The sequence below is a fragment of the Enoplosus armatus genome, unplaced genomic scaffold (genome assembly GCF_043641665.1).
Source record: "Enoplosus armatus isolate fEnoArm2 unplaced genomic scaffold, fEnoArm2.hap1 Scaffold_90, whole genome shotgun sequence".
NCBI classification, from domain to species: Eukaryota; Metazoa; Chordata; class Actinopteri; order Centrarchiformes; family Enoplosidae; genus Enoplosus; species Enoplosus armatus.
The window spans coordinates 20,001-30,486 of NW_027261282.1; the positions used below are offsets into that span (position 1 = coordinate 20,001).

At 41.0% G+C, this 10,486-nt stretch overlaps 2 protein-coding genes, 1 long non-coding RNA gene and 1 other non-coding gene across 4 annotated transcripts in view; 1 reads left to right on the top strand and 3 right to left on the bottom strand.

Annotated features, from left to right (window-relative positions):
• LOC139307339 (uncharacterized) overlaps positions 1 to 2,543 on the top strand; it is a 10,442-nt gene extending 7,899 nt beyond the window's left edge. The window contains exons 2-3 of the long non-coding RNA XR_011599646.1: positions 1,222 to 1,732; positions 1,956 to 2,543. This is a non-coding gene — a long non-coding RNA (uncharacterized lncRNA). The remainder of the gene's footprint in view (positions 1 to 1,221; positions 1,733 to 1,955) is intronic.
• Positions 800 to 6,117, bottom strand: LOC139307338 (galectin-8-like). The gene is made up of 9 exons (XM_070931143.1): positions 6,023 to 6,117; positions 4,957 to 5,045; positions 4,500 to 4,710; positions 3,309 to 3,428; positions 3,143 to 3,193; positions 2,638 to 2,664; positions 1,922 to 2,010; positions 1,580 to 1,745; positions 800 to 1,385 (listed from the first exon to the last, which is right to left on the bottom strand). The coding sequence occupies exons 1-9, from the start codon at positions 6,059 to 6,061 to the stop codon at positions 1,236 to 1,238; spliced, it is 942 nt and encodes a 313-aa protein (XP_070787244.1). The 5' UTR covers positions 6,062 to 6,117; the 3' UTR covers positions 800 to 1,235.
• An 888-nt stretch (positions 6,118 to 7,005) lies between these two features.
• LOC139307340 (ribonucleoside-diphosphate reductase subunit M2) lies at positions 7,006 to 10,057 on the bottom strand. Its single transcript, XM_070931145.1, has 8 exons — positions 9,928 to 10,057; positions 9,567 to 9,683; positions 8,913 to 9,046; positions 8,730 to 8,824; positions 8,495 to 8,628; positions 8,265 to 8,369; positions 8,039 to 8,152; positions 7,006 to 7,515 (listed from the first exon to the last, which is right to left on the bottom strand). The coding sequence occupies exons 1-8, from the start codon at positions 9,967 to 9,969 to the stop codon at positions 7,363 to 7,365; spliced, it is 894 nt and encodes a 297-aa protein (XP_070787246.1). The 5' UTR covers positions 9,970 to 10,057; the 3' UTR covers positions 7,006 to 7,362.
• On the bottom strand, positions 7,595 to 7,732 carry LOC139307343 (small nucleolar RNA SNORD94). Its single transcript, XR_011599649.1, has one exon. It is a non-coding gene; the product is annotated as a small nucleolar RNA SNORD94 (small nucleolar RNA).
• Positions 10,058 to 10,486: the final 429 nt, after the last annotated feature.

Here is a 10,486-nt window from a genome sequence, read left to right on the forward strand (position 1 = left end):
ATCTCAAGGATGATCAGTGGAAACAGGATGCACCTGAGCTCAATTTTGAGCTTCATGGCAAAGGCTGTGAATACTTATGTACATGTGATTTCTTAGTTTTTTATTTTTAATAAATTTGCAAAAATTTCAAAAAAACTTTTTTCACATTGTCATTATGGGGTGTTGTGTGTAGAATTTTGAGGAAAAAAATTAATTTAATCCATTTTGGAATAAGGGTGTAACATAACAAAATGTGGAAAAAGTGAAGCACCGTGAATACTTTCCGGATGCACTGTATGTGTGTATGTATGTATGTGTATGTATGTATGTGCGTATGTGCAGGAAGGTATGTATGTGTGTGTGTGTGTGTGTGTGTGTGTGTGTGTGTGTGTGTGTGTGTGTGTGTGTGTGTGTGTGTGTGTGTGTGTGTGCATTCATTAAAGTATTTATGTCTATGTGTATATATCAACGCATGCATGTATGAAAATATGTATCTATGAATATATGAAAGTTTGTATGTATCTATCAAAGTATGTGTATAACCGTTTGAAAGCAAGTATGTGTGAAAGTATGTATATATATATAATTGTATTATAGGTAGGTATGTGTGTAGGTAAGAATGTCTGTATGTATTAAAGCATGTATTTGTGCTTTGTATTTCATAAGCTTTGTTTTAATGTAAAATTTTGATCTGAAAAGTATCTAGTAACCATAGCTGTCAGACACGAGTACTGCAGTAAAATCGACAGTATTTTTCCCCACTGAAGTAAAGAAGTCAAACGGTATTAGCACTGACACAGAAACACACTGAGGAGATCAACAAGTTCAAGTGGTTCGTTTATTTTATCTGGTTACAAATGAACTTCCCAACACTCACGAGATGCATTCTGATAATTAAAGGCTTCATAAAGTGCATTAACAAGAACAAATATTAAAGAAGCACAAGCAGTATTTGAGTTAATACTCTGATTTGTTTCTGGATGGTAACGTGGTTCAGACGCTTCATGCATTTAAGACATTTTAATAAAGATCACACTTCATTTCACATCTGAGACATTCGTGTGATTAAAACCTCACATTCTGAACTCGAACTTGAACATTTAAAGACGTGTTAATGATCAAAATCCTTCATGACACATTCAAAAATATCAAACACACTAGTTGGGTCGACCTTCGGCTCCGTTAACGGCTGACACTGCTCTTGGTGATTGTAAAGGATGTTTTACAAATATGTACACCCAGATTAAGGTCAAAGGTCAGAGGATCCTGGCCTCCAGCAGAGTGACGTCTCCCAACACCTCCAGCTGGGTGATGCGGCTCAGGTCCTGGACTCTGTGTCTGTAGTCCAGCTGGTGGAGCCCGTTGACGGCGACTTTGAACTGCTGCGAGTCGCACAGGATGATCATCTGCAGAGGAAACGCACACAAACTCAGTGGGATCACAAATTATATATATATATATAGCATAAATTATCATTTACAATGAGAATAAAATGGAGCCCAGAGGCAAAGTTTACAACATGGTGTGTGTGTGTGTGTATAATATCTAAACATTTTAAATCAAGTGAAAACACTGAAGCGTGTAGATGACTGTCTGGTACCTCAAAGTATTGTCCTGCAGTGAAGGGGAAGGAGGCCAGGGTTTTCTCCTCGGGGCCCCAGCACTCAGAAAGGAAGGAGTTCCTGACGAAGACCCCTTTCTTCAGACGAGGGTTCAGATGAAGAGCGATGTCACTGCTGCCGGACACTCGCAGGTTCACACCGAAACTGAAACACAGAAATACTAAATATTCATTCTGACGTCCTATAACAAACACTTTGATTTGATTTTTTTTGTCCACTAAAAGGATTTTTCTTTCTGCAGTTTTGTCACTTCTGATAAATAATTTACTGCCGATATTGAAACAGTAAAACACACGCAGGCGTGTTGAGGTGTCATTTACCTCTGTGCGTTCTGATTGGTTTCTCCTTTCACAGTGATGCTGCGTCCGACACTCAGTCCTTTAACCAGCTCACCTCTGAAGGGAACGCTCTGTAGGAATCACACACAGACCAGAGACACTCAACACCTGAACCAGGTCTCAGATCAGCTGAAGAAGGAAACAAGGAAGGAAGGAAGAATAATAACTGAAGAGGTGAAGACAGAAGGAAGAAAGACAATATTTTCTTTCCTTCCTAAAAACATGAAAATCCCCAAAACAGAAAACATGAGTATTTTTGTAACTAAATTCTCTTCTGCTTCACTATCAGTACTTAAAGGTCAGAGGTCACATTGTACTGTTTGTGTAACCAGGTGTCTGCTATTAAATGAACCACATATAAAATACTTATGATGAAGAAGGAAGGAGGAATAATAATAATAATAATAATAATCATCATAATAAGGAGAAAGGAAGGAAAGCTACATTTTCAAAGCAAATTCAGAGTTCTCTATCATAATAACTATGTTTTGAGAAGTGGTGCTACAGCAAATACTAGGATATAAGGATATATCCCTACGAGTTGTTTGGTACAACATATTTGGTTAAAATTATTAATAAATCCATAAACAGGACGAAACGCATGATGGGGAAAATGTGAAGTTTGTGATTTATTTTAAAAACGTGTCTCTACAGTTTGAGTATGCTCATCAAATTCATCATGCAACAGTAAAACTCACCAAGTCGCCTGAAGAGGAGATTATTTGCTGGAGGATGAACAAACAAAAAATAATTAAAATTCATATAAATACAAAAACACACACAATAACAAGTTTGACAGCTGCAGTAAAAATAATAATTTAAAAACACCAGACTTCACATTTTTATTCTAATATAGAAACGCTTCATCCTCTACTGCACGGCTCACTTGTGGTGTGATTTTAGGTCCGGTGTTGTTTACATGTTACATGCTTCTGTTTGAGGACATTATTTGCAAATATAACATTCTTGTTTTAATTCTTTCTATGTGTAAACATCACATCTCCAGAACCCGACGTGATTTCTGTTCAAGTCAAGAAAGATTTTGATTTATGAATCATTTGAAATGAAGGAAAGTAAACAAATCTTCACATTTTAGAAGCAGTGACCTCCACACGTTTGGTGCCTTTTCATTGATCACTTTTCTGTATATTGACTGACTAATTGTTTCAACTCTGATGGCAGAAAATGAACGTTTGTTCTTACATTCATCTCTGAGAGCAGGCTGGTCAGGCTGGCTGCAGGAGAAAGTGAACTCTGAAAACAACAAAACACCTCATTCAACTTCATCACAAGTTTTATCACATGAAGAAAAAACCCACAAACCTTTCGACAAAGATTGTTGAAACATGCTCTGTAGAGAGCGACTCACAGAGCTCGGGAGGACGCCGACAGCTTCAACTTTGACCTTTCCAGATATGTACAGAGTGTCGACCCGCTCCAGATCCAGTCTCTGTTTATACTCCAACACATGACCTCCGTTCACCGCCACCTGGAGCCGTGGTGAAAAAGGTACTCAGATCTGTTGCTTAGGTAAAAGTAGCAGTACAACAATGTAAAAATACTCCATTACAAATACAAGCCCTTGCTTAAATAAAAGTACATAAGTATTATCAGCTTCATGTAATAAAGGTACTGGTTGTGCAGAAAAATGTCTCCAGTGACTGATATCTGATTCTATCTGACATTAATAGATTGTTAATACTGATGCATCAATGTTAGAGCAGCATTTACTGTTGGAGCTGCTCAAGGTGGAGCTAGTTTAACTACTTTATATACAGTTAGCTAGTTTAACTGCTTCATATACAGTTAGCTAGTTTAACTACTTTATATACAGTTAGCTAGTTTAACTGCTTCATATACAGTTAGCTAGTTTAACTACTTTATATACAGTTAGCTAGTTCTGACTACTTTATATACAGTTAGCTAGTTTAACTACCTATATATAGTTAGCTAGTTTAACTACTTTATATACAGTTAGCTAGTTTAACTGCTTCATATACAGTTAGCTAGTTTAACTACTTTATATACAGTTAGCTAGTTCTGACTACTTTATATACAGTTAGCTAGTTTAACTGCTTCATATACAGTTAGCTAGTTTAACTACCTTATATACAGTTAGCTAGTTTAACTACTTCATATACAGTTAGCTAGTTTAACTACTTCATATACAATAAGCTAGTTTAACTACTTTATATACAGTTAGCTAGTTTAACTGCTTCATATACAATTAGCTAGTTTAACTACTTTAAATACAGTTAGCTAGTTTGAACTACTTTATATACAGTTAGCTAGTTTAACTACTTTATATATATATTTATTTAACTACTTTAGGTTCCCAACCTAGGGGTCGGCCCCTCCAAAGGGTCACCAGATAAAGGGGTGCGTGAGATGATAAATGGAAAGGAAAGAAGAAAAAAGTTCTGATACACAAATGTGTTTTCACCTTCAGGACATTTTCTAATCTTTGATTTTTAGAGAAATATTGGATCATTTGAACAGGTATTGAAATTAAACCATGTGAGGAGGAGACACAGCTACACTGCAAAAACTTGTCTCTCACCTTAAACTTGTCTTTCAGGACGAGGACGATGAGCTCGAACGTGGCCCCGGCAGCGAAGGGCATCTGGTACAGGATCTCCTCTCGGCCCCAGCGCTCCCCCTGCAGAGAGTTGCAGACGATACAAGGTGACCTCTGGAATCTCGGGTTGAAATGAAACGCCACGTCGGCTCTCGGCTTCACGCTGCTGCCACACATGAAATCTATCTGGAACCTGGAAGACAACACAGAGGGACGACTTAACCCGGGTAAGTTGAAGTTTAAAAAGTAGAAAAACTCAATATTCTTGATGTCTTGATATATTTCTCCAAAGTTAAGGCTGACATGTTTGGATTGGACATCTTTAAAATAAAATGTAGTGATGTCACCGTCGGTTTGTAATGATGTTGTAAACACAGCTGGATCAAGCAGGTGTAAAACCAGGTTTTATACTTTATGATTTTGTGTTGCGTGTCCTCACCTGTCAGCATTGGAAGGCACTGAGCCCTGAAAGAGTACCATCTCCCCCGGCAACAAACCACCCAGGATCGTCCCAGCGAAAGGAATCCTCTGTGGGGGAGAAGTCAATAATATTCAGGAGACAGCTGAAAACATCTGTCAAGAACCACAAGATTCAGGAGAAATACAGGAGTTTGATGACAGGGAAATTCATTTTTATTTCTATCAAAACATCAACAGTAAACTGAAAAGAAATGTGCCAAATTTGGAGGCATTATTCTATAAGTTTATTTCCACAATAAAACGTGAGAAAAATTCAGTATAATTTTGACTCAACACCATTCTTCACCATGACCATCTGTATTTTTGATACTCACTCATTTAGCTAACTCTTGAAATGTCTGAGGGCAGTACTTTTACTTAAAGGACTTTTTATCATTTGTGAAGAGTTTGTTCCTTATTTTTTACGTTACAATTTTATGTTAACGTCGTAGTTCATACACAGGTCTTCGCATTTCAATGGCAGGAAAAAAACTGACCGTGCTACAACAGAAAGCAGTCTATCGAACATGTTGTCTTGTATTGACGCCAAACTCCATTAGAAATTATGAATGTTAAAATATTTCCTCGCGAATCTTCAAACGCTAACCACCAATATTACTTAACCTAAGTTGGTAGACAAACTTTTTAATTCGGCCTCCACGAAACACAAATTAGTCACAAGTGCAAAACGAACTATAATTAAGAGTCCACCTAAAATATTCGTACACCAGACTCAGTGTAACGTTAGCTACTGGGCGGACCAAAGCTTTCAGCGTTAAATTTAACCGAAATAAAGTTATTTGGTTAATGTGATATATGCCGATTTCCCCAGGAATACTACCAAAATTGAGAAAACTGTTTAACATGTTATACAAGACAATTTCACATGATACATTTCTTTGCGCAGCTAAAACTAATGCAAACTGAGCGCTTAGCTAGCCTGCTCACTGACAACCCTTCGATAAGTAGTCAATATAACGTTAATGACGACAAAGAAAGTGAATAAAAACAGAAACTACGTAAGATAAACACAGAAAACATCTTACCGGGTTACGAAACGTCTGTCTCGGGTTTGAAATAGACATTTTGGAGCAAAACGGCTGCGACCTGAAGCTGGCGTAATGTATTGTTTACTTCCTTATTCAACGTCAGCAAGGTTGACGGTTACAAGGATGAGACAGACCGGCTTCAGAAAGAGACACACTGTTAGTACTCAGCATTACAAAGGTTTCCTTTGAACCGTCCAAAGGTGCAGTTGAAATCACCTGTTGCAAACATTAGTTCACTTCCAGTTTTTACACTTTTAATATGTAATATTACATACGGAATGTGGCGCGGTGAGATACGTAGCTGTCCGCTCCTAGTGGTCTGCAGAGGTTTGGTAAAAGACGCTGATTCCAGTCTCATGAGTCCAATAATGACCCATTAACCCGGATCACACCCACTATGTCAGGGCATCAGTTAAATACGGAGTTCAATTGAATAAAAACTGCTCTATTTCTCCAGAAGAATATTCCAGTTTTTGGAGCTTTTTAACTCTGCAATAATTATGCTTTTCAAAAAAGTTAATGTCATTATTACCAATCCTCCAATGCCAAGTTATTAAAATATTGAAAGACCAGTTGTGGGAGAAATAGTCGTTTACCTTCATATATAACTGGCTTTATAGTAATGATTCTGTACATGTATCCACTCATGTTCCCACTAACTAAATTATTGTCTGTGAGGGTTTTTGTTCAGCTTGATACCACTTAGCTTAGCATAAGGACAACATTTTCCTCAATTTCTTCATCTGTAAAGAAAGAAACATGAAATACGTCGTGGCTTTATGGTAGTTTATGTGTTGAACTAAAACCAATACCTTCCTAAAGAAAGAATAAGCTTGTTCTTAAGATGAATAAAACCAAACTTAACCTTCCCAGCTGCGTTTACACTAATCAAAGTAGATGTGTAGGAATGAGCGTTTACATATAATTGACTTTATTACAAAACAAAACTGTACAAATTACACACAAAGTAACCTAAAACACCACATTAGGCAGATATAAAAACATAATGTAGTAGATTTTATAAAACCAAAACTATAAAGTTAGAAGAAAACAGACAAAACATGAAACCAGGGTCTGATCCAAACCGAGCTGAACACTCCGCAGTTCTCCAGATAATAGTCCTGGTTTGTGGACAGGTCCCCGGGCAGTGGTGCACTTACAGTCCGTACTCTGATTGGCTGTGAAACATAAAATCAAGTCCATCCGTCTCTACAGCCGAGCGTTTCCACCCGCCGACTTTCTGCCTCATCGGTTAAAAACGGCTCTAACTTGATATCAGCTGCGGGAGTCAAAGGCGTCTGAGATGTGACCGAGCGTGGGTCGGTCCACCTCGGTCCTCAGAAGTCTGCGTCCAGCCTGAAGGTGTTGTCTGTGGAGCCGGACATCACGCCCATCCTCTGGTACTCGCCCACACGCTTCTCAAAGAAGTTGGTCTTTCCCTCCAGAGAGATGTTCTCCATGAAGTCGAAGGGGTTCTCCACCCGGTAGATCTGCAGAGACGGCCGACAGATCGGAGGTCAGTTTAGAAAAAGGAACATTTAACTTGTGAAATGCAGTATCAGGCGACGGTCTGTTCAGACAGGCGTCTGTCTCGTGCTGCTGCTCGTCTGTCAGTGAACCACTCGTCCTCCAATCAGAGCGTCGCTGCAGCACTCAGCCCCCATCATTGGCTGAGGTCCGTACCCCTGCGCCTCTCATCATCACAGACCTGATCCAGACCAGGATCAGGAGCCAGCTGTTCTGACTACTTCTTTAAAAACTTTCTAAGTGTTTCCCAAGTGGAGATTTATGTTCCACTACAACCTACATTTAACATGTCCACCGTAACTGACCCGACGTCAGCACAAAGACCGCTTTATAAACGACGTCAAGTGGAAGATTTTAATTCACGTTTCCTTTCAAAATAAAATGTCCAAATAAGGTTGAAATGTAGTAAAGTGAAATGTAAATGTTCTCTCCACCAGCAGACACCTTCAACTGGTTTCAGCAGCCGTTACTGGGAGCTGTGGTTACCTTTGTGAAGCCGAGCTCCATCATCAGTCTGTCGGCTACAAACTCGATGTACTGCTTCATCAGCTCGCAGTTCATCCCGATCAGCTTCACCGGCAGAGCCTCCGTCAGGAACTCCTGAACAGAACAACAACAACAACACACCATTAAAACCAGTGTAACCATCAACCGACTGAAGGAGAGAAACCAGAACAAGTTCAGGATCTCCACATTGGTCCGTTTGACCGACCTGCTCGATCTCCACGGCGTTCTTGATGATGTTGGTGACGGTTTCTATAGACGGCTTGTTGACCAGGTGTTTGAACATCAGACAGGCGAAGTCACAGTGCAGACCCTGAACCAGCAACACACACAGTTACTCCACAGACACTGGGTCACAGTGCAGACCCTGAACCAGCAACAGGAAGCTTAATATTGATCTCACTGCCGATATATAATCATTGACGGCCGGTGCGTCACCTCGTCTCTGCTGATGAGCTCGTTGGAGAAGGTCAGGCCGGGCATCAGGCCCCTCTTCTTCAGCCAGAAGATGGCAGCGAAGGAACCGGAGAAGAAGATTCCCTCCACGGAGGCGAAGGCCACCACGCGCTCTCCTGGAGGAACCAGAGTCACGATCAATAACAGATAGAAGATCAACATCAAACCTGATCAACCAGGAACGCGGCCGTCTCGGAGCCACAGGGAGCAGCTTTACCGTAGTTGGCGTTCTTGTTGCCGATCCAGTTGATCGCCCAGTCGGCCTTCTTCTTCACACACGGCAAAGTCTCGATGGCGTTGAAGAGGTATTCCCTGTGGGTCGTTGAACACACGGTCAGACACCAGCACAGACCGGCAGAGTCCAGTGCAGACCAGCACACCAGTAACAGAGTGGTCTCACCTCTCTGTGGGCTCCTTGATGTAGGTGTTGATGAGGAGGCTGTACATCTCTGAGTGGATGTTCTCCATGGCGATCTGGAAACCATAGAAACACCTCGCCTCCGTCACCTGCACTTCCTGTGTGAAGCGCTCCACCTGGTAGTCACGAGGAGGACGAGGGGAGACAACAGGTCCACGTTTACAACCAGAGCATCAACTCATTTAGAGCCGCAACAATGAATTAATCAGGAGAAAATGACTGATAATCAATTCACGTTTGAGTCGTGTTTCAAGTAAAAAAAAAAAGCTACATATTTGTTGAGAATTTGCTGCTTTTCTTGATCTCGCATGACAGTAAAGTCAATATTTGGGGGTTTGGGACGAAAAAAATATTCATTAGGAGGACGTCACCTTGTGCTTTAGGATTTTATATTAACTAAAATATTCAGTTGAACAGCAGCAAACAGCCAGTCAGCAGAGGACAACATGAGATCTGACCCCAGTTCAGCTGCTTATCTTTACATGTTGGAACTTTGTCTTTTACTTTCAGCCTGCGACGGTTTAACAGTACTAACTGTCGTCACATTGGTGCTTCTTGTCCCCCTTCAGGACGAAACCACCAGAATAACTCAATAATCAGTCATTGATCTGAGAGCTGATGTTTCAGGGTCCTCACCAGATTCTCGTTGACGATGCCGTCGCTGGCGGCGAAGAAAGCCAACACGTGAGAGATGAAGTACCTCTCCTCGTCCTTCAGGGACTCCCAGTGCTGCAGGTCCTTGGACAGATCCACCTGAACAAACACAAGCCGTCAACATCCTCCAGCAGCTGCTGGCTCCGCCTGCACACCTGATCACGTTAAAGTCATCAAATATATTTTAGACTTGAACACTTTTACACCAATAAAAGAGATTCACATTCACTCTGCAGTGTTTCTAGAGTAGGACACGGGTCTGGGACCACAGAGGGACGCTGAGTCTCAGAGCCACTGACTGATGATGGGAACTAAAGATCTGACTACACGGGTCCACGCGTACCTCCTCTGCGGTCCAGAAAGAGGCCTCGGCCTTCTTGTACATCTGCCAGATGTCGTGGTACTGGATGGGGAAGATGACAAAACGACGAGGGTTCTCCTTCAGCAGCGGCTCCTCTTCACGGCTGCTCTTCTTCACGGCTTTGGGCTGCAAAACACAAAACACAAGACTGTCAGCCACAAACCACTTGAGAGCTCAAATATACAAGAAACATACAAAGATCAGAAGAACACATCCACCGCTGCTCGTGTTCAAAGATAAGAAAGTGCAGAATGTGAAGGCTGTTTGACCTGAACTGCTCTGATCGACACTTCGCTTCATAACAAGTCTGTAACGTTCTAACTTTGGATGCAGTCGATGGAAAAGAAAGAAGAAGAAATATGCCAGAATCCAGCGACATGAATGTGTCATATAATCCTCCATCAGCTGATTGTCCATGTTGGCGCCAGAACCGACATTTTAGGCGCCACATGACCACAATAACAAACACCAACTCGTCATAATGTCCTTTAACATGGATGCTGATAATGTGTCTGAAGTGACCGGAAGTCTTGAAGGTTTC

Bases quoted from the DNA above. Each gene is read 5' to 3' on its own strand.
- LOC139307338 (XM_070931143.1), bottom strand. From the start codon at position 6,061: ATGTCTATTTCAAACCCGAGACAGACGTTTCGTAACCCG. The intron at 2,011-2,637 runs GTGAGTTTTACT...TGATTCCTACAG, and splicing joins TCTCCTCTTCAGGCGACTTG to AGCGTTCCCTTCAGAGGTGA. The intron at 1,386-1,579 runs GTACCAGACAGT...TTTCCTCTGCAG, and splicing joins CTGCAGGACAATACTTTGAG to ATGATCATCCTGTGCGACTC.
- LOC139307340 (XM_070931145.1), bottom strand. From the start codon at position 9,969: ATGTACAAGAAGGCCGAGGCCTCTTTCTGGACCGCAGAGGAG. The intron at 9,047-9,566 runs GTGAGGACCCTG...CGTGACTACCAG, and splicing joins GCATCGTCAACGAGAATCTG to GTGGAGCGCTTCACACAGGA. The intron at 8,153-8,264 runs GTCGGTCAAACG...TGTTCTGTTCAG, and splicing joins ACGCCGTGGAGATCGAGCAG to GAGTTCCTGACGGAGGCTCT.